The sequence below is a fragment of the Schistosoma mansoni genome, assembly GCF_000237925.1.
Source record: "Schistosoma mansoni, WGS project CABG00000000 data, supercontig 0163, strain Puerto Rico, whole genome shotgun sequence".
Classification (NCBI taxonomy): Eukaryota; Metazoa; Platyhelminthes; class Trematoda; order Strigeidida; family Schistosomatidae; genus Schistosoma; species Schistosoma mansoni.
Window position 1 is genome coordinate 45,045 of NW_017386052.1, and position 23,188 is coordinate 68,232.

At 33.9% G+C, this 23,188-nt stretch overlaps 1 protein-coding gene across 1 annotated transcript; it reads right to left on the reverse strand.

Moving 5' to 3' along the window:
* Positions 1-314: 314 nt before the first annotated feature.
* Positions 315-18,788, reverse strand: Smp_138080 (MEG-3 (Grail) family; the record flags this gene model as incomplete). Its single annotated transcript, XM_018797642.1, has 20 exons — positions 18,738-18,788; positions 18,438-18,455; positions 17,292-17,300; positions 16,386-16,394; positions 15,284-15,292; positions 15,129-15,152; positions 14,334-14,354; positions 13,819-13,839; positions 12,456-12,479; positions 11,590-11,613; positions 10,139-10,165; positions 9,560-9,577; positions 9,431-9,457; positions 5,989-6,012; positions 5,179-5,196; positions 4,418-4,438; positions 3,771-3,794; positions 2,737-2,760; positions 1,874-1,894; positions 315-346 (listed from the first exon to the last, which is right to left on the reverse strand). Exons 1-20 carry the CDS (start codon positions 18,781-18,783, stop codon positions 315-317), a joined length of 441 nt encoding a protein of 146 aa, XP_018646757.1. The 5' UTR covers positions 18,784-18,788.
* Between the last annotated feature and the right edge of the window lie 4,400 nt (positions 18,789-23,188).

Consider the following 23,188-nt stretch of genomic DNA (forward strand, 5'->3'; position numbering starts at 1 on the left):
AACAGTTTCAGAATGTAGACTTCTGTGAAGTTGTCTACACTGAATATGCTGATAATCTTTCACTATCTTCTTGTATACAACTGCTATTTAATTGTTGATCCATATCTCAGAAAAATATCTGAACAATTTGGCTTAATTTTTTAAAACACTGGTGTAATAAATGCTAGAGAATGTTGGATCATGAATAATCTGTAATAAGAAGTATTAGGTTTCCTCCATTTCAAAAGTGTTCATGAATCAAAAGCTTTTGGTTTGTCACATTCAGACAACGTTACATAATAATGTAGTATTGATTACACGACGAATATAGTATATTATGAAATATTACACTTACATTCGTCATAGCCTTTCAAATCATTTTGTTCAAATAAATAAGGATAAATATATAGTCATCACTATGCTTGATGGGATGAAAAACTATGATATGACGAATATCATAAAGCATTATAGAACCAAGATCTGATATTTTGTGTTTTTCCAGTAGCGCTGAGTATTGCACAGCTTGTATAATTTACGGTGCACAGAAATAAACGTATTTTCAAACAAACCATCTCAAATCTTACACAGAAGGTAAATCGACTAATGGTGGATATATTTGCAAAGACACGACCAACTATTCAGCTAAGTAAGCACGATAGTTCTATTCCATTTGGCCAGTCTTCATTGGACATTGAGAGTAACGTCCAGAATATTTAATACCCTGTATTCATCTTCCGTATTGAGTAGGCTCAACAATCACTCTTATCAAATGATAAGAAATACAACAACGCTATAAACAAGTTATACTGATAGAAACGAAAATACGCATATAACGCACAAATGTACAACGCCTCAATAGTATAACCTAATCTATGCAGTCAACATGTACCAGAAGAGCAGGATCAATTGCTTCAATTTGTTTCGATGGCAAGCATTTAGTTGTTGATTTACTCAGATGGTGAGTAATCAAAGTTTTCAATAGAAATACCTGTTTCTAGAACGTGGTAAACTTGATATCTATCCCTTGTAGATTGTCGACTAAGTGAATCAAGCAATAACAGTCAAAAATAGTCTTTCAAGCTGACTATCAATGAAGTACAATGATCCACTAAACAGAAATAGAGGAAGTCATTTGTAAACTATGTGATAATGAGAATACCACAAAACTAATATAATAGGCAAAATGAATGATTCTAATTTCATGCAAACAATAATATCTAGTGAATTTACATATAATGACATCGAACATTGTTGATTGTACATTGAAGTGAATACAAAGTTTTGTAATCACACAAGACGTAATATCAACGTATTTTCATCTATACTCAGACGGCTATGCACAAAGGTATCTCACTTGACGGTCTCCATGTTTATTTGACGAATATTCAGTTTGTAGTTGTTCACATGAACTAAATATTGAACCACTAGTTGAAAGTTTATAATAATTCAGTCCATATTATTGTCACTGTCCGCTGAATGTTGCGAATATTCATAAATGGATATTTATCGCTTTTTTTCCAAACACAGACTGGGTGAATTATTAACACTTTTCTACTACTCATTGCCAACGCGCAAATGGACTAAACGACCGTCTAGTGCTTCCAGGTTTTCACCGGTGGTCTAGCCTGATGGTATCATTCATATTAGTGTTCATATATCGTGTTGTAGTTAGAGTTGAGATTCATAGTGACATTAAGATTCAATTTTTAACATGATTTCAACTAATTTACATAAACAAATTTCTGATTTGTTAAACATTTTCATGTTTGAAAAGTGGTCACAAACCTACTCGATAATACAAATAGAGATAGGAGAAACTATTCTGATGGACATTTATAAGGCCGAAAGTAACTCGAGTAATGACAATTGTGACCATGAACAGAAGGCACCTTACCTCTTTCATATTCACGTGGATCTGTATTTTAAAAATTAAATAAGATAATGAATAGGTGAATATCCCACATTCCACTGCAACACGATTCACATATTTTCGTTTTCACTTTGCAGAAATATGAGTCTTATGTGATACAACTAAAGCATCATTTCAGTTAATCATATTTATATTGCAATCGATGGATTCTCTCACCGCCTAAATTTAACACTGGTAGAAACAATTGCCTGAATTGGATTTCACACGAATGAAATTCTTTATTAAAACTGACTGAGAAAACTATGTCAAAACTATTCTTATGAAATTACAATCATTTATGGAAAGGCAAAACTGCGATACAGAGACATTGTTGAGTTCAACTATGTAGGTGATCAGATCAACAAACATGACTTCATTTAGTATTGTTTGTTTGAATCTTATTATATATAGTAAGAATGTGTCTATATAAATATTGATATGAACGAGCATTTAAGAAAACACTACAGTCAAATGAGCCCATAGATGAGAAGATTCAAACAAACAATACTAAATGAATTTAAACTTCACCCCATCGCTCAAGCAAGCGGCTATCAGGACTCAGTGGCCGATGGTGTTTGAAGCGAAAGGTGCTAGGTTCGAGTGTCAGAGTGAACATCACCTCTGAGATGCAGGTAAATCCAGCTGACGAGTCTCAAATGGGACGAAACGCGCATCCTGGATTCCCCTGCTAGCCACTATCCATCTTTGCTTAACAAACATGACTATTTGAATTTCCTTGTTGAGCTTACGAGCAGTGATAACGGTGAGTGAATCTTAGGTAGTGTCATACATAATAATCGTTGCATAGTATAACATGATAAATATCTAAATTCACTTGTATCACTTACGTTCCTGATCGCAATTATACAAACCTAAATGTAAATCACATTCGTTTAAATGCTGAAAATATAACTGGAAAACTCTGAAGAACAGTATTATTGTTATTATTATTCAAACTGTCTGGTTACTTATCACTGACGAACTCTGAAAGAAACCTATTTGAAATGGAATTTGGTCGCTCAATTAGTTTCAAGGTGAATAATGAAGAAATATTGTCAAACATATTTTGACAATCAGTATCTGTGCTTTGTGTCAGTTTTAATATAATACGCTTCCAAGTTGGTTACTATTCAATACACTGAGCCCGTGTTTACACAAAGACATATACACCCCAACAATGATTATCTCAAAGTCTACTGTAAAAAACATTTCACGAGTTTCCGTTAATACACAAATACATATGGATGAGTGATCAAAAAGCGAATATGTATGGTTTCGAACCTAGTCGGTTTTAAGTGATTCGATAATTATAGGAAGAAGAAAATCGAGGGGACCAATTGCAAACTACAATAGAAATGAGACAAAACACTAATGTTAGGCATAACATTTGAAATGTTATACGAAACTGTGAGGAAAGAATGGTTAGGTTTGTTTATTAGTGAGTCCATCACTCCTTCAAGTGCACAGAAACAATATGTTCGTGTTTATTAGACATTTGTTTGATTAATCATCATTAGTGTTCGTATAAAGTGCCTTGACAGATATATGTGTAACCGAATTGTTCTAAGGGTGTGGTTAAATTACACTTTTCTATTGCCCAATCAAAATTACTGTTATTGTTGAACAGAAATTTCAACTATACTGCACTATATAATATTCATCTCAGGTCAGCCAGTTTAAGATTCAATATTGACATATCTGGTTTCATGATTCAACTGTTACAGAATATGTCTATGGGTTGGGTCATTGAATTTCATTCTATTAACTTCCAGGTTTTAGTTCATATCATTTAACTGGTACATTTGACTGGTACAATACTGGACAGTTAAGACATTTAACATGCATTTGTTTTCTAGCTAAATGACCATCAAAAATGACTTACAAAGAGGAAATGAGCCTCCATGATCTGCAAAATGTCAAAAGTTGAATATAAAAATTACCTTAAGAGTATGTCTGTAAATTGAAGAAAAAATGTGAAAAACGGATTCCAGTGGTCTGGCCTCAACAGTTCGACTGTGATAACTGAAAAGTCCATACCACCTCTACAGCAATAATGAATAACGCCTGATGCTTGAATACAGAAGGCACATTTCTGAAACTTCTCAAATCATTTTTACAAAGCACAATTAATACATAAAACAAATATTTCAATGAAAATTCGTTCCAATCACTTGGATTTCATCACTCATATGAGACGTTTGCATCTAATATCATCTACATAATTAACAGTAAGATTCTGTTGAAGTCCCCTTTCATATCACATTGTCAAAACATCAATGCTGCGTGTTCAATCGATTCGTGTTTACCAAATCACAACAAAGAACGTCACATTCGTATGAGAACTATTCAGTATCGAAATCGAAATAGAGAGTTTGATATAAAACATTCCCACATACGTGAATCCATCACTCTTCTCAAGTTCATCAACAGTATCGCTCTCATAAAACATCTTGAAATCTCTCATTTGACATATATTTTATATTCATAGTTTTTAAATCATATACATATTTCCAACACTCTCGGACTTACTTCCACCACAAACGTCTCCACCTGAAATGATTGTTTACATTATTTAAGGTGGATGATTAAGTAAACGTGTTTGGTGTGTACGTTATCTCTACTGCTACATATTGACATATTCCATGAGCACCACTGACAAAACACAATAGTTAATCTAGGAAGCATAGAAAGATGATAAACTAATCGTTAGTCTCACTCTAGTTTACATGTTCACAATCAATTGAAAATGACTTTTTCAAAGCGAGATCCTTGAAGTTAAACAAACGACCGTCAACTTCACAATTATAAACCAGATCAAAATCTATTAGGATATTGATTTCTTTTGACAATCTAGTCCAGTGTAATCAATTATGATGACATCTTTCCTCTTCAATCTTTGAGAGAACTTTCAACTGTTCTTTGACGATTTGATCTATCCAATAATTTTGTAGCTATCTATAAGTGTCTACCCTCTTTCTGTACATTCATTGTCGGAAATGAGATACTTAACTACGGGTATTCACACACTGTGTAATTTTAAGTGCTGTACGAATTAAAAATTTCTTGAAGCGGATCACATTCATTCATTTTTCTTGTCGTTTATAAACGTTATGTCGTTTATCGATAGACCAGCACATTTATAATACGATGTCACTAATCAGAAAATGATCGTCTTTCGTAACCAGTCATTCAGTGTTACACCATGTTATCAATAAATTAGATTCTATCTGAAAATTTTACAACATTCTTATATTCATCATTCAGCAGTTTAAGAATGATGTGCAACTTACACAATTCATGGTGACTGGCTGGAAATGAAACAACATGAATGGGTTATTTTGTATGTATATCTCTTAAAACATAAAACATTATTGTTAAGCCTTCTTATATCTTGTGTAAGACAAGTGTCACTGAATAGTTTATTCTAAACTTAGTGAGATCCTATCACAACATTGTCAAATTAGCCGCATTGCTTAGAACACAATTTACAAACAACACTATTCCAGTGATATAATCATATTCATCTAATGGATTGAGACTGATGGTAAGAGTACCGTAAAGATTTCTTGTCCACAAAATTGCTTACTATATACATGCATATTGTAAACACCTTAGTCCGTCTTTCAAAATGGGTTAGCGGGATGGTGTACCACAACACCACAGACTGCATTCTCGGTACAGTTCAAATGGGTCAGTTTTACTCAAATTGGCGATAGCTTTACACCATTGAATTTAATGCTGGACACATATATTGATAATTCGAACCTACAGTTCTGCTCGTAATGAACAAGATAACCATTGCAACAGCAGTCGGATATGTGTACTACTGAATTTCATATTCATTAGATTCAGTGTATGTTGCCATCTTACAGATAAAATATAATCGTCTCATCATTAGAAACTAACTCCATACATAAAATACATATAACATTAAATGGGCTAATTCATTTAATAGTTGAACTTAAAAGTTTTTGTTAACCAGCGTAAGTATGTCTTTTGTAATCAAGTTTGAAAATAATACTGGCACAAATATGATGTATTAAATGGACTATGTATTAATCCATGGATAAGAATATTCAGTACAAATTTAACCAACTTACTAACACGACCACAGTCATTCCGACCTTAAAAAGTGTTAGGTAAATAGAAAGTCAAACATAAAACTCCGATTTACATTCAAGAAATTTCCAATTATTTGCTAGTTAGTATGTAGGATTTGGGTGTACTTGGCATATCTGCCAGTCAATCAGTCGGTCACAGCGTAGAACTTCTTACGTACGTTCATCAGTTCGAGTTGTCATATCACATCACAGAGATGCAGTTATCGATTCAAATCCCATAGTGGTAGAAGTACTAAGAGTTTAAGCATTAATGTGAAAGATTAGGGTTTGAAAATGTTATTGAAGGACTATAGTACAGTGAAATAAATTTGGAAAAAGAAAAAGATAAAGACATGATGAATTCAGAAGATTAGAGTTTGGCAGAACACAAAGAGTGTATGCACCTTCGCCATTGCAAACGATTTTGAGTCATGTCATTCAAGGTCTCCAACCATCGGTTGCTATCATCTGGCGGATCCCAATCAGGTAGTCTACACCTACTAACATGGCTCAGTCCAATTGTCAGTGACTTCATGGATTTGTGCCACGTTTTGGTCTGGCCGTCCATAGCTTTCTTCCAACCTACTTCTACACCATGGAACATTGCACGTCGGGGCAGTCGGTGGTTAGGCATACGTAACACATGTCCCAGTCATCTCAACTGATGAAAGTTCAATACTTCATCAATCGATTTTCCATCCTTACCTAGTACCCGTTTCCTAACGACTACATTACTTACCCGGTGGTCCCAGAATATACGAGCAATGCTTCGAAGACACCTGTGATCGAATACTAGCAGCCTACGAATATCCTCTACTCTTATCGGCTATGTTTCACTGCCATAAAGTAGGACAGAACAAACTGCTGAGCAGTAAATCCATCCTTTGGTTGCTAGACGGCTATCTCTCCTACTCCCTAAATGACGCAAATTGGCGAAAGCTAGTCGAGCCTTCTGTATTCTGCTGAGATTTTGACACACTCGACAGAACAAAAGGGCTGATGAGACTCCCAAGATATGTGAGGCTGTCAACACGCTCAACTACTTCACTCCCTATCATTAATTCAGGTGTCGCTGCAACCCAATCTTAAAGTAACATTTTGCACTTCGAGGGAGAGAATCGCATCCCGAACATGACTGCATTGTTGCTCATAGTGCTCAGAAGACTCTGCATTTTGTAAACGTCTTCACCAAATAAAACTATGTCATTGGCCTATTCTAAGTCAACAAGTGAGTCTGCCGGTAAAAGTTCATCTCCTGAAGATTTAGATAATGAAAGTGTTATTTCTAAAAGCGTATCAACGACAAAGTTAAACAAGAATGGGGAGAATGAACAGCCTTGACGAACAGCACTTGAGGTAATCAATTCTGTTGACAGTTCACCACAGGCTCTAACTCAACCAGTCGTGTTCGAGTAGAAAGCCCTTCTAAGGTTAATGTACTTCTTTGGTACTCTGAGATCCTTTCATTGACAAACACTGCCATATAACCTCACGATCAACGGAGTCAAATGCCGACTTAAGGTCGAGAAATACTACTATTGTGTGACGTCTGAATGTGTATCTAAATTCTAGGACCTGACGTAGAGTGAATATCTCGTCTATATAACCTCGTACAGGTCGAAAACCAGCCTGGTTTTCTCTAGTCTGTTCTTCATGAACTTTGGTTAGGCGTCGAAGTATTATTGAAGCTAATATTTTGGACACTATGTTAGTCAAACTGATCCATCTGCCCTTATCTGTGTTACAAGAATATTGGTTAAATCAATATTGTTAACTTGACATGATATGACTGTCTAGTCCATAAGATCCTTCCTCGTAGTCATACCATTGTCAATAATGACTCGTCCTCTCAAGAACTATCAATGAATACATTCAATAGTGTCGTTAATATAAAATCAACAGGCCTTAAACACAAACCATATCTGACCGGTCAAGCCATGAATGTAGAACCGGAAGTGAATGAAAGTGTTAGACATTCAACAAAATTTTTGTTATTATCAGAAGAAATGAATTCCTTATCACACGATTCTAATCACTATGTTCGATATGTTTTATCATCACTTGGAATCTGCAACAGTTACTGAACACAACTTTTAGGCATGTCGATTCGAATCGTCATTGTTATTTATTAACATTTTGTTGTAGAAGGTCTGATGAAAACCGAATAATTCAGTGTAGGGATGGCACCTAGTATTTAGCTAACTAATCACTGTCTCCCAGTTATCAGTCTCTGGTTCAGAAAACAATAAGTTCTGGATGAATAGAAAACTGAGAAGTTCGTTCCAGCACTATGTGCAACACAGTCCAACTGAGTAGCAACGTAAATAAATTAGTAAGAATTAGTTGGCTCTAGATTATTGATATTCAATACCACACTGAATTGTCATTTTTAGATGCATGACGGAGTACTTTTAAATTTCGGAGAATTCGGAATAGGAAAAAAATTTGCACCAAATTGATGCTTTGAAGATTTCGATATTCTTTGTCAACTCATTCATTAAACTATTGGATATTTTGATGAGGTTTCATCATCACATTGGATTTGATGCAGATGTGAGGATCGGCAAAGCAAGAGCAGCATATTTACAACTGTAGAACATCTGGAACTCAAAACAATTGTCAACTAACACCAAGATCAGAATTTTCAATACAAATGTCAAGACAGTTCTACTGTATGGGGCGGAAACTTGAAGAACTACGAAAGTCATCATCCAGAAGATACAGATGTTTATTAACAGTTGTCTACGCAAGATACTTCGAATTCGTTTACCAGACACTATCAGCAAAATTCTACTGTGGGATAGAACAAACCAGATTCCAGCGGAGGAATAAATCAGGAAAAAGCGCTGGAAGTGGATAGGACACACATTGAGAAAATCACACAACTGTGTCACAAGACAAGCCCTCACATAGAGTTCTGAAGGTCAAAGGAAAAGATTAAGACCAAAGAACACATTACTCCGAGAAATGGAGACAGACATGAGGAGAATGAACAGAAATTGGATAGAACTCTAAAGGAAGGCCCAGTACAGAGTGGGTTAGTGAATGCTGGTCAGTGGCATATGCTCCAATGGGGGTAATATGTGTACTAAGTAAGTAGGTTCTTTACCACATTTGTAATGCATCCTTTTGATGCTCGCTCTTATGAAATGCTTCATTATTGATGTTTCTTAGAACAAACTAATAAATACAATGTAAGTATATGAATATTTCATTGTACGTTTGGCGTAACGATTATCGGTTTAAAAAGTGTTCCTCTTTATACAGACTGATGTCCTTCATATCGTGAAGTGTATCAGAAATTTGAGTCAAATTGATTTGTAGGTTGTTTGAATGAGAACATCGGATAGCCGTTTAAACCACAAATTACCGATTCGATTTCAGGGCAGGTTTCTAAGATTATCGTGCACATATAACAAATATAAACCATTTGGGTACTTACAGTTTTCCTCAGTAAGCTGGACACGATCTACAATAAAAGCGAATTCCGTATTGATAATAAAATAGAACTGAATGCAATTTGTGGACTGACATTTCATGGAACTGTTATTATTGATTTGTTCTCACTTACCATTACACTTTGGTAAACCTGTGGAAATATAATAGGTAGTGCAGCTGTAATTTCAATTTTCCAATGATTAAATCAACTAACTCACTAAATGAATAGTACTTTACATCACATCTAAGTGGTTCAATCAGGTGTGTATGATTTATTCTTTGAAAAAATGAACTGGACATTCCATTGTTGGTTCGTGCAATGAGGATTTTAGTTCAATCTTGAGAACTGACAACAACCACAATATCCTTAATTTCTATCTAACCAGTTAATAGAGACTGAAATAGCGGGATTCACATCTTACACAAATATTCTATTGCCTACCTCGTTTCCATTGTCATCTTACTATATATGTTGGTCTTTATTCATTGATTACCAGGCGATCTGGTATCGTTAATAATGAAAGTAGTCATTTCATAAGTTGGAATCAGTCAACATTCATATCAATCAAAGTTTGCTAGAAAGGAAACACGTTAAATCGAAGCAACTTCCTTACGGAAACGAAATGCGAATGCACACAAATGCTTCGAATTTGTTCATCAATCAACATGAGAAATTACTCCAGAAGCTAGATATTTCAGCTCCAAAACTTACATTTGTCGAAATCGTCTTGAGTACTGGCTGAAATTGCAAAACAATCGATCAATATTTAAAGGCCATATTGAAGTCATTTCAGTGTTTATCATTTCAACAAGTAGCGTCACCTGGAACCGATAAATATGATTTGAATAACTAAATAAGTCGTTTCCTCGAGCTCAAATGTAGCTCATTTATGCGGTTCATTCGACAACTTTCGAAACTGAACACAATTCATATACTTTTGATTTCTTGTAGTATTTATTAACAGTAGAAGTCAAAATATACAGATTAGAAAACTGATTGGAACCATGAGTTACTGAATAGCTTTTTATAATCAGTTTTCTCTCTTTGACTTCATGAACCAACATGACATGACCATGATAATGTTTTGATGAAAACAACTTGATGTCAGTAAATGTTACTGTGACAGGATTCTGATCAGATCATCAGATTGTAATATGTTTTGTCAAAAACGTACAAGTCCTACATTCTATTGTAACAGATGCTGTACTCAGTCTGTGAGGGATTTCAAAGAAGAACTAAATAGTTAATTCATTCCATCGACATTTTGATTGATAATAAGCTTTTATTATTGCTTTCTGAGACGAATGTGAAAGTAAACGAATATCTAAAAATGACTTATTGAAATAATAAGTATAAACGGATATGTATGTATCACAACTGTTTATTCAAATTATAAATTGTTTGCTCTGTTGAAAGTGTTACGTCAAATGTCTGTCACCTACGTTACATTTTAGACGAAAGTAGATCGCTTATTTTGACGTCAATTGTACAATATATTGAAGATTATTATTTCACGTTGACTTCTATTTCCGAAAATACTAACTGCCTCTTTAAGGTCATTCTGTGATAAGCGGTTTAGTTTAGCAAGCCTACGAGCTATCAAATATTAAATATCTAAATCTAATAAATACTAAGATGTATTACGTACATTTTGTTAGACTGGAATCAATCATTGTTAAAGGTAAGAACAGAGTCTAATTCCATGGTTCAATTGTGTACTGTGGTTATTTGTAGAACTAAATTTTTCAGTTCTACAATTTTTGTGCAAATAAATCCGGCATACGACATCACTGATCATATGTTACTAATGGTAAGGGATTGAACTGTTAAGTTGTTAATATTGTAGAATGTGTTCCAGTCAGTCGTCGTTGGCATTTGTGTATCGTATACTCAGTTTAACAATAAAGCCACCAGATGGAGGGTGCAGTCAATGTGTGCGTCAGAAAGCATTGGACAATAGTCTCTATGTAAACATCAAAATTGAGATGCGGGATCATCCACTTAACCAGTTCAAATAATCATTATACTCGCACACTGACTTTATAACTAGACAAATACCATCTATTATAACTCTCTGATCAATTACTCGTTAAGTGATATATTCACTGGATATTCTTTCATTATTCTAACAAATCTAATGAATATAAAATAACAAGACAAACCATTATGACTGCATCCGAGATAACCTACAAAAAAAATGTTCCAAACATCAGTGTTCTGAATATAAATTATATGAACTACATAAACTGTATCTCGAAATTACACAGTTACCAGAATACATCTTGATACACAATCCGACTTAGTGACAGTACGATTTGGTTTACTGTAATCATGGAATAATTAAAATAATCCACTTCAGTGATCATACAACTGCTTGTAATTTGATTGGTTGATTATTTGAATAGTCTAGAATAAAGAGTCAGTGTCAACTGAAATGTCCCTTGGATGGGTTAATTTGATGGAAAACACGCTTGAAGTACCTATGCAAAATACGAACTATTTAACAGTAGAACTGATCATCAATGTAATTATTAATTTCCGAATAAACTATTAGATCAACAAAATGACCTTCAATAAAAGAAGTGTTTGAATGGTTATTTTTAAGCTTCTGAATTGTTGATTCTTCTTTTCCTGAATCGAATGATACATTGTTTGAGGAGCACATATTTCTAGTAAGGAAATGGGTATTTTGAATGTAGATGAAGGATTTCGGTGGTAACGATTTGATTAATTTACTTCATGAATGAAACTCATCTCCAGTTTTGTAAAGTTTGTCGATCGTTTTTATAAACGCTTATCCACTGTACACTTATTTGTTTGTTCTAATGCAATAACTGACCATTCATTCACGAATGATTGAAACATTGTTGAGGGTCGGCGTTTCAGCAAACTTCCATCAAACAATCAAGCAAAACACAACGATTCGTAAGTGCATTTATAAACTCGAGAATATTAGTCAAAAACCTGGTGATTTCATAGACCTCTCATTTGAAATAAATTAAACAACAAATTGGTATATTATACTTACAATAGAATGTTTGAGGTCCTGTGTCTATACATTAGAGCAAATTAAAAATCACTTATTTCAATACATCAATCAAATCATTTTAATCATTTACAAAATTGAAGACAATCTAGTATTAAACATCTGTACAGCAACTCTCGAAGCTTAAAGGTCCACTTGGAACAGTTGTTTCATAATGAATATTTCAAATTCACATTGACTTAACAAACTCATCTCGGTCAACAAGAATGTATAGATGATACGAATGTGCATTGTAAAGTATTCAGTTTTACATGCATACACGATTAGTGTTTAGCTAAAGTCGTCTGTACCTGCCACATTATAGAGATAACCATCAGGTATTCACATTTTATTATTCTAAATTTACATTGAGAACGGCTTGGATGAGCACAGTGGTTGTCATTTGAAAAGAAGAGAATTTATCGGTATCGTGGTTTGATGAAACCACTCGATTACATTAATGTAGCACCATGTCAGAAGACAAAGACTTATTAAATGACCTATAATGTACAATCGAGCTGAATAAAAGACTGTGCAATTACGTTCACGATGTTGTTGCCTAATCACTTGAATGTCTTACATCGTTTCGAAGTTGTGAATTTCAGTTAATCAGTTAGTGTAGTCATTGTGTTTATATATTGACTATCTCAAAGTATGTTGTTCTTAGGAAAGAAGGTAGGGATAAATCGTTCTAGATGTTTCCACATCTTATATGATATGGATCACCATCCTCATATTTGTAGTGAATGAATAACTAGAAATCTTTCTGGTAATATTGAGTACCAATGTATGAGTGTAAATTGCACTGTGGTGTGGCCTACTTATATCCATTTAAGTAGTATATGGTGATGGTTAGACATAGAATGTATTTTGGCAGAAGACCGATAAGGAAAGAACTGAAATGAACTGCAATCGGTAAGAAAATGCATGAACAATGAAATTAGAGAAGATGGATTGATATTTACAGAAGGAACAGTGAAGATTGAGACAATTGTTTGTTATTTTGCAAATTAACTATAAACTGTATGGTTATGAGATTTCAGTGAGATAGTTTGTAATTTATGTTTAAATACTTTTGATTGTCCCCACTTGTGTTCTGTTCACTAAAGGACAACCACATTCTGCAGGTGTCTGACTGTGTAATCAATGTCGTCAGTATGAATATAATTCAGAGTTGTTTTATTCAAATATTGACTGTTTAGTTTACCATTTGAAAAGTGATCTCATTATCCATGTCATATAAATAGGGAATATTGGTCACTAAATTGTTGAGGGTGATCGAATTCACAAAAGGCTGTCGATGAAAAAAGTTATCATTTTAGTCAGTGGCATTACAAAGTGAAACGGTTGAATAACAATAACTTACTGCTAGAACACAGACCACCACCTTAACAATGAGAGTATACATGAAAAACTATTTAATCAAAAGGGTATAGAATTAAATACTGATTATGGGCATTTATTTTTCGTCTATTTGTAAAACACAGTATGTCACAAGTGAAACCAATTGAACATCCTAATGAGAAGGCTTCGATTTTATGAATGACATTGTTGACTGGCAAAGAAGAATATGAATTAACCAGTCAACTCGACTGTTTGCTAATGCGTTACAAATACATTGTGGTCAATTTGGATCATTTCGTCCTAACAAACATGTACTGTTCAACGATCTAAAACATTGACACTTGAACAGAACTCATTAGCTATCTATAACCTGCAGTCAGATTGCAATAAATTTTCATTAGTTAAATTTAATCATTGAAATTACTCTAATACACTCGTTCACACTTCACAGACAAAACAAGGAGTTGAGTCTTGAACATATTACACAAAATAGAACTCTTATTTGAGAAGATTCATCAAATCTTCAAATGTACTTACAGTATCGAGTCACATATTCATCTGTAATAACACGAATTTATGAACAGCGTTATTAGGAATTACAGTTATTTAAGCAACACTGAAATGTATTCAGAGGAAAACCTCGAATATATGTGCATGAAATAACTTCTGAAGACTATAAGCTATCCTTTCAAAATGTCATCTATGGTGTAGAAATTGTATACATCAATAAAAAATAACAAAACTGTAGAAGTAGAGCCAATCACGGTAATTTAAATTACTTGGAGCAATCCATTAACCAGTAAGCTATTGTATAGTTCTACTGACATTCATCAATTGGTTCCAATATCCAGTAACATCAGATACACTCTCTTATACAGATTTCCTCCTCAACTAATTTGCTTTGATAAAGTCTTAATCCGAAACTCAATCAATGATGAAAATCATAATATTCGATTTCAAAAGCATTAGGAATATTTCAGGTGTTCAAATTTTCAATGCATTCTCGTATGCTAGTTCACAAAGATATCCATTGTTTCATTTGAGATGATAAAAACTGATCTAACTCATACTACTAGTGAAAATGTGGGAGCAGTAGACAGCCACTTCCTCCCTGAATGAGACTCCTCAGCAGTGTAAATCCACGATTTTGTATACTAGAACTCACAACATAGAACTAATTTCAGTTTGTCCAATTCTTCAGACATCACCTAATTAAATAATAATGAACAATGCTACTATGAATGCTGCTGTACACTCAAATCGGTAGTCAAGTTGAGCGTGATGAGATGAATGTAATTCACAACATAAAGAATAATGACTGATTTCACTTACTGTTTCCCTCACAGTGTTTTTTACCTAAATTTAAAAATTGGTTTACAATAGAATTCCATCAAAGATAACATGACTTGTATTAGCCTATGGTTGAAATAACAATACCAGTTTATTAAAAAGGCACTTACATTCTCGTTCTGTTAATAAGAAGTCAAAGGATAGTGATTCAGTTCAAGTACACTAAGGTGGGTTTTATTATTTTTGAACATTTTCTAGTCTATCCATTGTTTAAATTGCGATTGGGTTTCAAGTGAGTGTTTCGTTCATTATTGAACTTGCACTTCAGTTGCCATACTGATTTACTACTACATATTGACTGAGTATACCTTGTGGTTGGTCGTCATCACTATATATTTTCTAGTTGTCTTTATCACGTCTAACGCAGTCCAGCTCACTTACCTAATGATTACATCAATGAAAGATCGTGTATTCTTCTGTACAATTCATCAATCTAGAAATCACATAATCTGAAGCATTTCGTGATCTTGTTGAACATTTCTTATCAGATCCTGTATACATCAATACGAATGTCAATGAAAACAAATTGTAATGTCATCCGAAGGGGTTTTGTGGAGATTTCAGTATCTTTCAAAGTTGAAAACATAAGTCAATTGAAGCTAGACCACCATCAGTTGAGGGCTCTGGCTCGAGACTAGTAGGTCCTGGGTTCGAGTCTCACGAGTGCGGGATCGTGGATGTGCACTGCTGAAGAGTCCCAAAATAGGACGAAACGGCCGTCCAGTGCTTCCAGGTTTTCCATGGTGGTCTAGCTTCAATCGACTCATGTTTTCAACTTTGTAATGTCATCTTTACAGCATCATTTAATGAACATTTGCAGCAAAACATTTGCTCAATATCATCCGATTAAACAACTAACAATCACATCACAATTCAGTACATTAAAGTTGATTGTATTCACATGTGATAGATTAGTTCGACAGAACACATGAGGAACGTTTATTCAGATTTGTACCATTAGTTTTCTCCAACATACATGTATACAAAAACCAGACTGAAACATATTCTTTAGTTGCTCTGCAAATTTCAGTATCTTCATCACTGAACACATTTCGATCACGTGAACTTATGTAACGTTCGATTATGCATTCAACAAACCATTACTGTTAGCCAATATTCGTGACAGTTATTATCCATAGATCTAAAATCATTCTAAGTAAGGAACATGATTTTACGGTTTGCAGTTTCAGTTCAATTGGTTAGACAGAAATCATAAGACGAGAAGTTTTAGTAACTTACCAGCGTCACCTAAATCCCAAAAACATGAGTGATGTTTCACAAGTAAAATTTATCAACCAACGGATAAGGATTGAATTGATTAGTTGAGTTAATGACTTGAAAGACTATAAATATTTCAACTCGGAGTTCATAATTTCTGCCATTTCGGTGGCAAATTCGATCCCTAATTTCGTCATTGGAAATGAATCTTCTGTAATGTACCTCTGAAAACATTCAGTTCTCAACAACGTTGTTATAAAGTATAAGTTAAAGTAGGAACCTATGTCAGTTGTGCAAACTGGTATGATGTGTAACTGGTCATTGTGTGTTTCAGTATGAATTCATTTACTAAATATAATGAATGTTTCCCTTAAACAATGATGTCTTTATACTAATGATATCTTATCACCTACTATTTATCAGTAAATATAAAATCTACTATGAAAAATACTAAATCTCCGCAAAACCCCTTCTGATAATTAATATAATCATATGCTCACTAGTGACTTCGGGAAGTACATCCGGGAGCTCTAGTGAGAAGCAGTGACCAGTGGAGTTCAAAACCACGTCTCTTGTGAGATAGGAACTCACTGAAGACCATTGGTGAATGGTTGCTCAACTTCGTGTATCAGTTGAAGTTAGACATTAACACCGTTGGATGCCGACAGGCTCAGCGGTCTATCGGTTAAGTGATCTGGTGTGAGACTGGTAGGTCCTGGGTTCGAATCTCGCGAGGCCGGATCGTGGATGCGCACTGCTGAGGAGTCCCATAATAGGATGAAACGGCCGTCCAGTGTTTCCAGGTTTTCCATGGTGGTCTAGCTTCAATTAACTCATGCTTTCTACTATGAGAAATATACATTTAATGGAAACAAGTTACAGCATAAGAGCACAGGAAGACATGATATTGAAGTTTAAGTGACTTACGAGTTTCACCTAAATCCCAAAAACATCAGTGGTGTTTCAGAAGTAACATATATCAATTATTGGTTAAGGATTGAATTGATTAGTTGAGTTAATGACATGAAAGACTAATAATATTTGAACTTGGAGTTATTAATTTTTGTCATTTCGGTGGCGAATCAGATCCCTAATTCTGTCATTTGAAATGAATCTTCTTCATCTCTTCTGTAATGTACCTTTGAAAACATTCAGTTCTTTTCAACATTGCTATGAAGAATAGGTGAAATTAGGAACCTATGTCAATTGTGTAAACCGGCATGAAGTGTGAATTCAAAAATTAAATTTAATAACGTTTCCGTTAAACAATAATGTCTTTATACTAATGATAACCTATCACCTACAGGCGGAGTTACTACTTATCAGTAACTATAAATAGAATGGGAACAAGTTACAACATTAGACCACAGGGAGAAATGCTACTGAATATCTGCTTTTATGAAATAGTAATATATCAATCGATTACACAAAATTTATCGTGGATCAAATGATTTCATTGAATGAATGAATGATTGAATGAACCAGTATTCATCAAATGGTGTCTGAAAAGAATGATACTACAAACCGATTTCTCGTCAAATTGAACTACATTTTACGTTTTTGATAAGTCACCTTGCAGCTGCCATTTTCTACTACCAAGATAATCATCATCACCGATTTCATTTCGATGACGTTGATCAAACCATCAGTAAACGACGTGTGTAGATATTTTGAAATGTTGATAAGAACTGATGGCGTATTACAGAAATTATGAAGAAAACAACTTACTAAGATGTAAAATCATTGTGAATTTTCAAATCAAAGATGCGCTTTACAGTCACCTCAATAGTGTCACTATGTGATAATCACTAATTACAATGAAGAAACAAATACTGTTTGCAGTAAATTGAGACTTATTCACTGGATACTAAATTATCACCATACATAAGTACACAGTGTATAGATAGAAAGTATATACACTTAGTAACTAGCTGAATAATATCCCTCAAATAATATTCAGTCGTTATCATTACCCATCACTTTTCTCATTATCATTCCTTGTGTTTCATGTGAGTTTCCATTATTTATCAAACAAAGAGAGTAAAACAACTAATCGCAAATCAAATAACTTACGAGCTGTGAATACACAGTCTAAAAAAAACAGTTCAATTACGAATATCAGATTAGTTATTAATGTAATGTAAAACAATACTAGATCGGTCAAAATGTCACCGAATAAAACTTTCCACACATTAATCTAATTTCATAAACTGATGTAGTTCAAACACAATGAAGGAACTAAAGTCTATGTATAACATGCCTGATACAAGTAGTAGGAAGTTGGATAGAAAACAAAATCATCAACACCAATAAACACATTCGAAGCAAATTATTACTAATTTGTCTCAAAATTAAACTCCCTGATTGATTTACCGAATGAGTGGAGAGAGATGATCAGAATCAATGCAAAGAACAGCATCTTCACTAATCTATGTGTAGTTGTGCGAACTCCAGATGTTCTGTCGACTGACTGACTTGTATTTATAATGTATTCAGTAATTAGACCACATGATATACATTGTGTTGTTGAAGCACATATGAACATAATCCGAAATCACATGTTCCATCAATCGTGAACTATACTTATTTGTCATGTTCAATTAGCTGATACAATTGCATTGTGAATTAGAATACTTACATTAGCAATGACGTATTTTAGTGAAAGTAATATTTGACAATTCCGAAATGGTCAGCATAGGAAAGGCTCAAAAATTGAAGTCATATAGCGAAGAGAACATTTTAAGAAAAGTAAACATCACAAATACTTATGATTGTTCACATTTAAACAATGTCAATTTAGAGAGAAAAATTTCACTAAATGATTATGGTTTATGTCATAGTTACGTCACGTCTTTGAATTCTGAGAAGAATTACATAGTTTCTTATTGATTGAAAATGCTAAGAAAATCAGAAAACTGTTCAGCAGAACCATACAATTTCGCCATGAATGAAAAGTACTGATCAAACGTCATATTCAAGAGATCCGAAATGATGAATATTATCAGACTAAGCATTTGAACTATTGAACTGATTATGTCCCACAATCAATGCAGATAGTATCTGCCAAAATGAAATTGTTCTTATAATCTAATAATGATAAATGATTCACTCATTAGTCTTGTATGGGTAAAGAACGTAATAAAAATAATAAGCTACCCGAAACCTTCAAAATAACATCTGTTTAGAGTACAAGAAATTCGAATAAAGCTAAACCACCTAGAAGGTCCTCGATTCAGGTCCATTTAGTGCAGGATAGTGGTGTAGTGAACAGAACACTGGTTGGGGACAAATTATAGACTATCTCACTAAATTCGGATAACCATACAATGAACAGTTAATTTGCAAATTAAAAAACAATTGTCTCAGTCTTGACTGTTTTCTCCGGTAAATATCAATCCATCTTCTCTAATTCCATTGTTTGTTCATTTTCCTACCAATTGCGCTTCATTTCAATTCTTTCCTTATTGGTCTTCTGCCAAAATACATTCTATGTCCAACCATCGCCATATACTACTCATATGGATATAAGTGGACCACACCACAGTGGATACGCACTGCTGAGGTGTTCCCTTACTAGGACGAAACAGTCATCCTGTACTTCCAGGTTTTTTTATGGTGGTCTAGTTTTAATCGACTTATGAATTCAACCATTATAAATTACTACAATATCTACAAAACCACATTGATGACTGATAGTTAAGAACAAGATAATGAACGAACAGTGTAATGCAATATAAATGACACAATAATGTACAAGAAAATTATTGAGATGATTTCTCAGCTGAAAAGTGATTGTCTGCCAATTGTCTGCCATTGAATCAATAATTTCTTATAAATAGCCTATACATTCAATCAACGATACGTTGTTTTCTTCAAAAGGTTAAAAGGTACTACTTAATTTCATAAATACAACATCACAATGGCAGATTTCGAATTACACCAAAAAAAATTCAAAGGTTTAGTTCTTGAAAGTTCCAGATGAACTTTAAGAAAACAGAACTAAACATTTGCTTTCTATAGAACAACTAACACTCTGAGAAACGCTTTAATTAGAATAAAGGATACGATCCCGTTCATTTCCACACAAAAATTGTAGCTACAGATTAGGTTGCGTTGATTGTGATGCATTCCGTTTGGAAAAGTCTTCCTATGACATCTTGACTCGTGCCAACGAACATTTAAATTACACAAAGAGACTTCCTAATAATCCTGTAGAATCGGAAATTTTACAGATTAAATCAGCAATAACAGTTCATACTATTTTCAATGATCACTAAATTGATATTAAAAAAAATATCAAAATAATTCAGAAAAGTGAGTTGCTGTACCACACCTGACCTTATTTCTTTTCCACATAATCTACACACACACGCACACACCTAATTTCAACCACACTACTTTATCATACAACTGCATACATTCTGACCTAAAAATCATTAAAGTGACGGTCATACAAATTCACATTGATCAAGAATAACTCGATATTCACATATTCAGACCTATTATGATTTTGATTGTATTAAGCTGAAATGGTCGTCCTGTGCCGTCAGGTTTACAATGGTAGTCTAACGAAGACCGGTTCATGATTTCAATTAAAACCTAATTACATGCTTGTGACGCGGTGGACAAAGTCAGGTTGCTGACTATTATTTACCTTGTAAGCAAAGATGTATAGTGGCTAGCAGTGGAATCCAGAATGCGCGTTTCGTCCTATTTAGGACACGTCAGCCGGATGTACCTGCATCTTACAGTTGATGTTCACTCTGGGACTCGAACCTAGTACCTTTCGCTTCAAACGCTATCGCGTTATCCACTCGGCCACGGAGTCTTGATAGCCACTTGCTTGGGGTGAATCAAGCATTGTAAGCTTATAATGCTTGTGAATTAAGGCTTTATAGAGGCGATACGCACAGTATGCACATATACCAATTAGAGATTGACTAGTTGCAGTCCTAACACATCCATGGGATGATCCAAATAAACAATACTAAAAGAATTTATTATTTACCTTCTTTAATCACAAAACCAATTAGTAACTATTCCAAGTACAGTTAATAACTTCATCAACTCCAAAATGAAGTCAACTTAGTTGGATATTTTATTATGATTGTTTGAGCAAAGACATTCTTGGAACAAAACCCTACAGTTTAAAAATGGTTGAAACTAACATTCACAAGATTTCTGACATCATTTCACAACACTATGAACCGAAATGACTTAAAAAAGCTTTGATTTTATTTATCTGTTGAGTGAAGTAACAAAGCTAAGATCAAATTAGCGAACAGAATCTTCAAGCGCTTATATCTTACTCTGTGAATTTTAATGGCTCACTTATTAATGTTATGTATATTTGTAATATTCTGATTCATCATTACCATCATATGACATATGGATACATCACAATACCATAACTACTTCTCATTTAGAATATTGGATAATTGTAACGTTCTAATTATTGAACAGTCATGAATGCTTAGTCATTGAAACATCAATTTGTTTATTACAAGAAACACTTATCAAGTTACTATAAAGCATTCTTAAAAGTGTTAACTGACAGTTTAGAGTTATTCAGTATGTAAACAATTTCAAAAATGAGTATATCATGTTAAAAAGACTGTTACTTATAAGAATTATGGGTGATTATTTTTCAGCTGACTTAACACCTCTATTAAAAAATGTGTCAGTTGACTAGGTCACTTGATTTATATTTTATCATTATCATTATTCATGATCATGATATTGAATCATATAATACTGTGGAGTGATCTACTTATATCCATATAAGTAGTATATGGTGTGGGTCAGACATAGAATGTATTTTCACAGAAGACCGATGACGAAAGAACTGAAACGAAGCGCAATCGGTAAGAAAATGCACGAACAATGGAATTAGAGAAGAAACAATGAAGATCGAGATTATTGGTTGTTAATTTGCAAATTGACTGTACATTGTATGGTTTTCAGAATTTACTGACATAGTCTGTAATCTTTGCTTAAATACATTCGATTGTCCCCCAGTCGTGTTCTGTTCATTACAGTACCTTTTAACCTTTTGAAGAAAACAACGTATCGTTGATTGAATGTATAGGCTATTTATAAGAAATTATTGATTCAATGGCAGACAATTGGCAGACAATCACTTTTCAGCTGAGAAATCATCTCAATAATTTTCTTGTACATTATTGTGTCATTTATATTGCATTACACTGTTCGTTCATTATCTTGTTCTTAACTATCAGTCATCAATGTGGTTTTGTAGATATTGTAGTAATTTATAATGGTTGAATTCATAAGTCGATTAAAACTAGACCACCATAAAAAAACCTGGAAGTACAGGATGACTGTTTCGTCCTAGTAAGGGAACACCTCAGCAGTGCGTATCCACTGTGGTGTGGTCCACTTATATCCATATGAGTAGTATATGGCGATGGTTGGACATAGAATGTATTTTGGCAGAAGACCAATAAGGAAAGAATTGAAATGAAGCGCAATTGGTAGGAAAATGAACAAACAATGGAATTAGAGAAGATGGATTGATATTTACCGGAGAAAACAGTCAAGACTGAGACAATTGTTTTTTAATTTGCAAATTAACTGTTCATTGTATGGTTATCCGAATTTAGTGAGATAGTCTATAATTTGTCCCCAACCAGTGTTCTGTTCACTACACCACTATCCTGCACTAAATGGACCTGAATCGAGGACCTTCTAGGTGGTTTAGCTTTATTCGAATTTCTTGTACTCTAAAAGGATGTTATTTTGAAGGTTTCGGGTAGCTTATTATTTTTATTACGTTCTTTACCCATACAAGACTAATGAGTGAA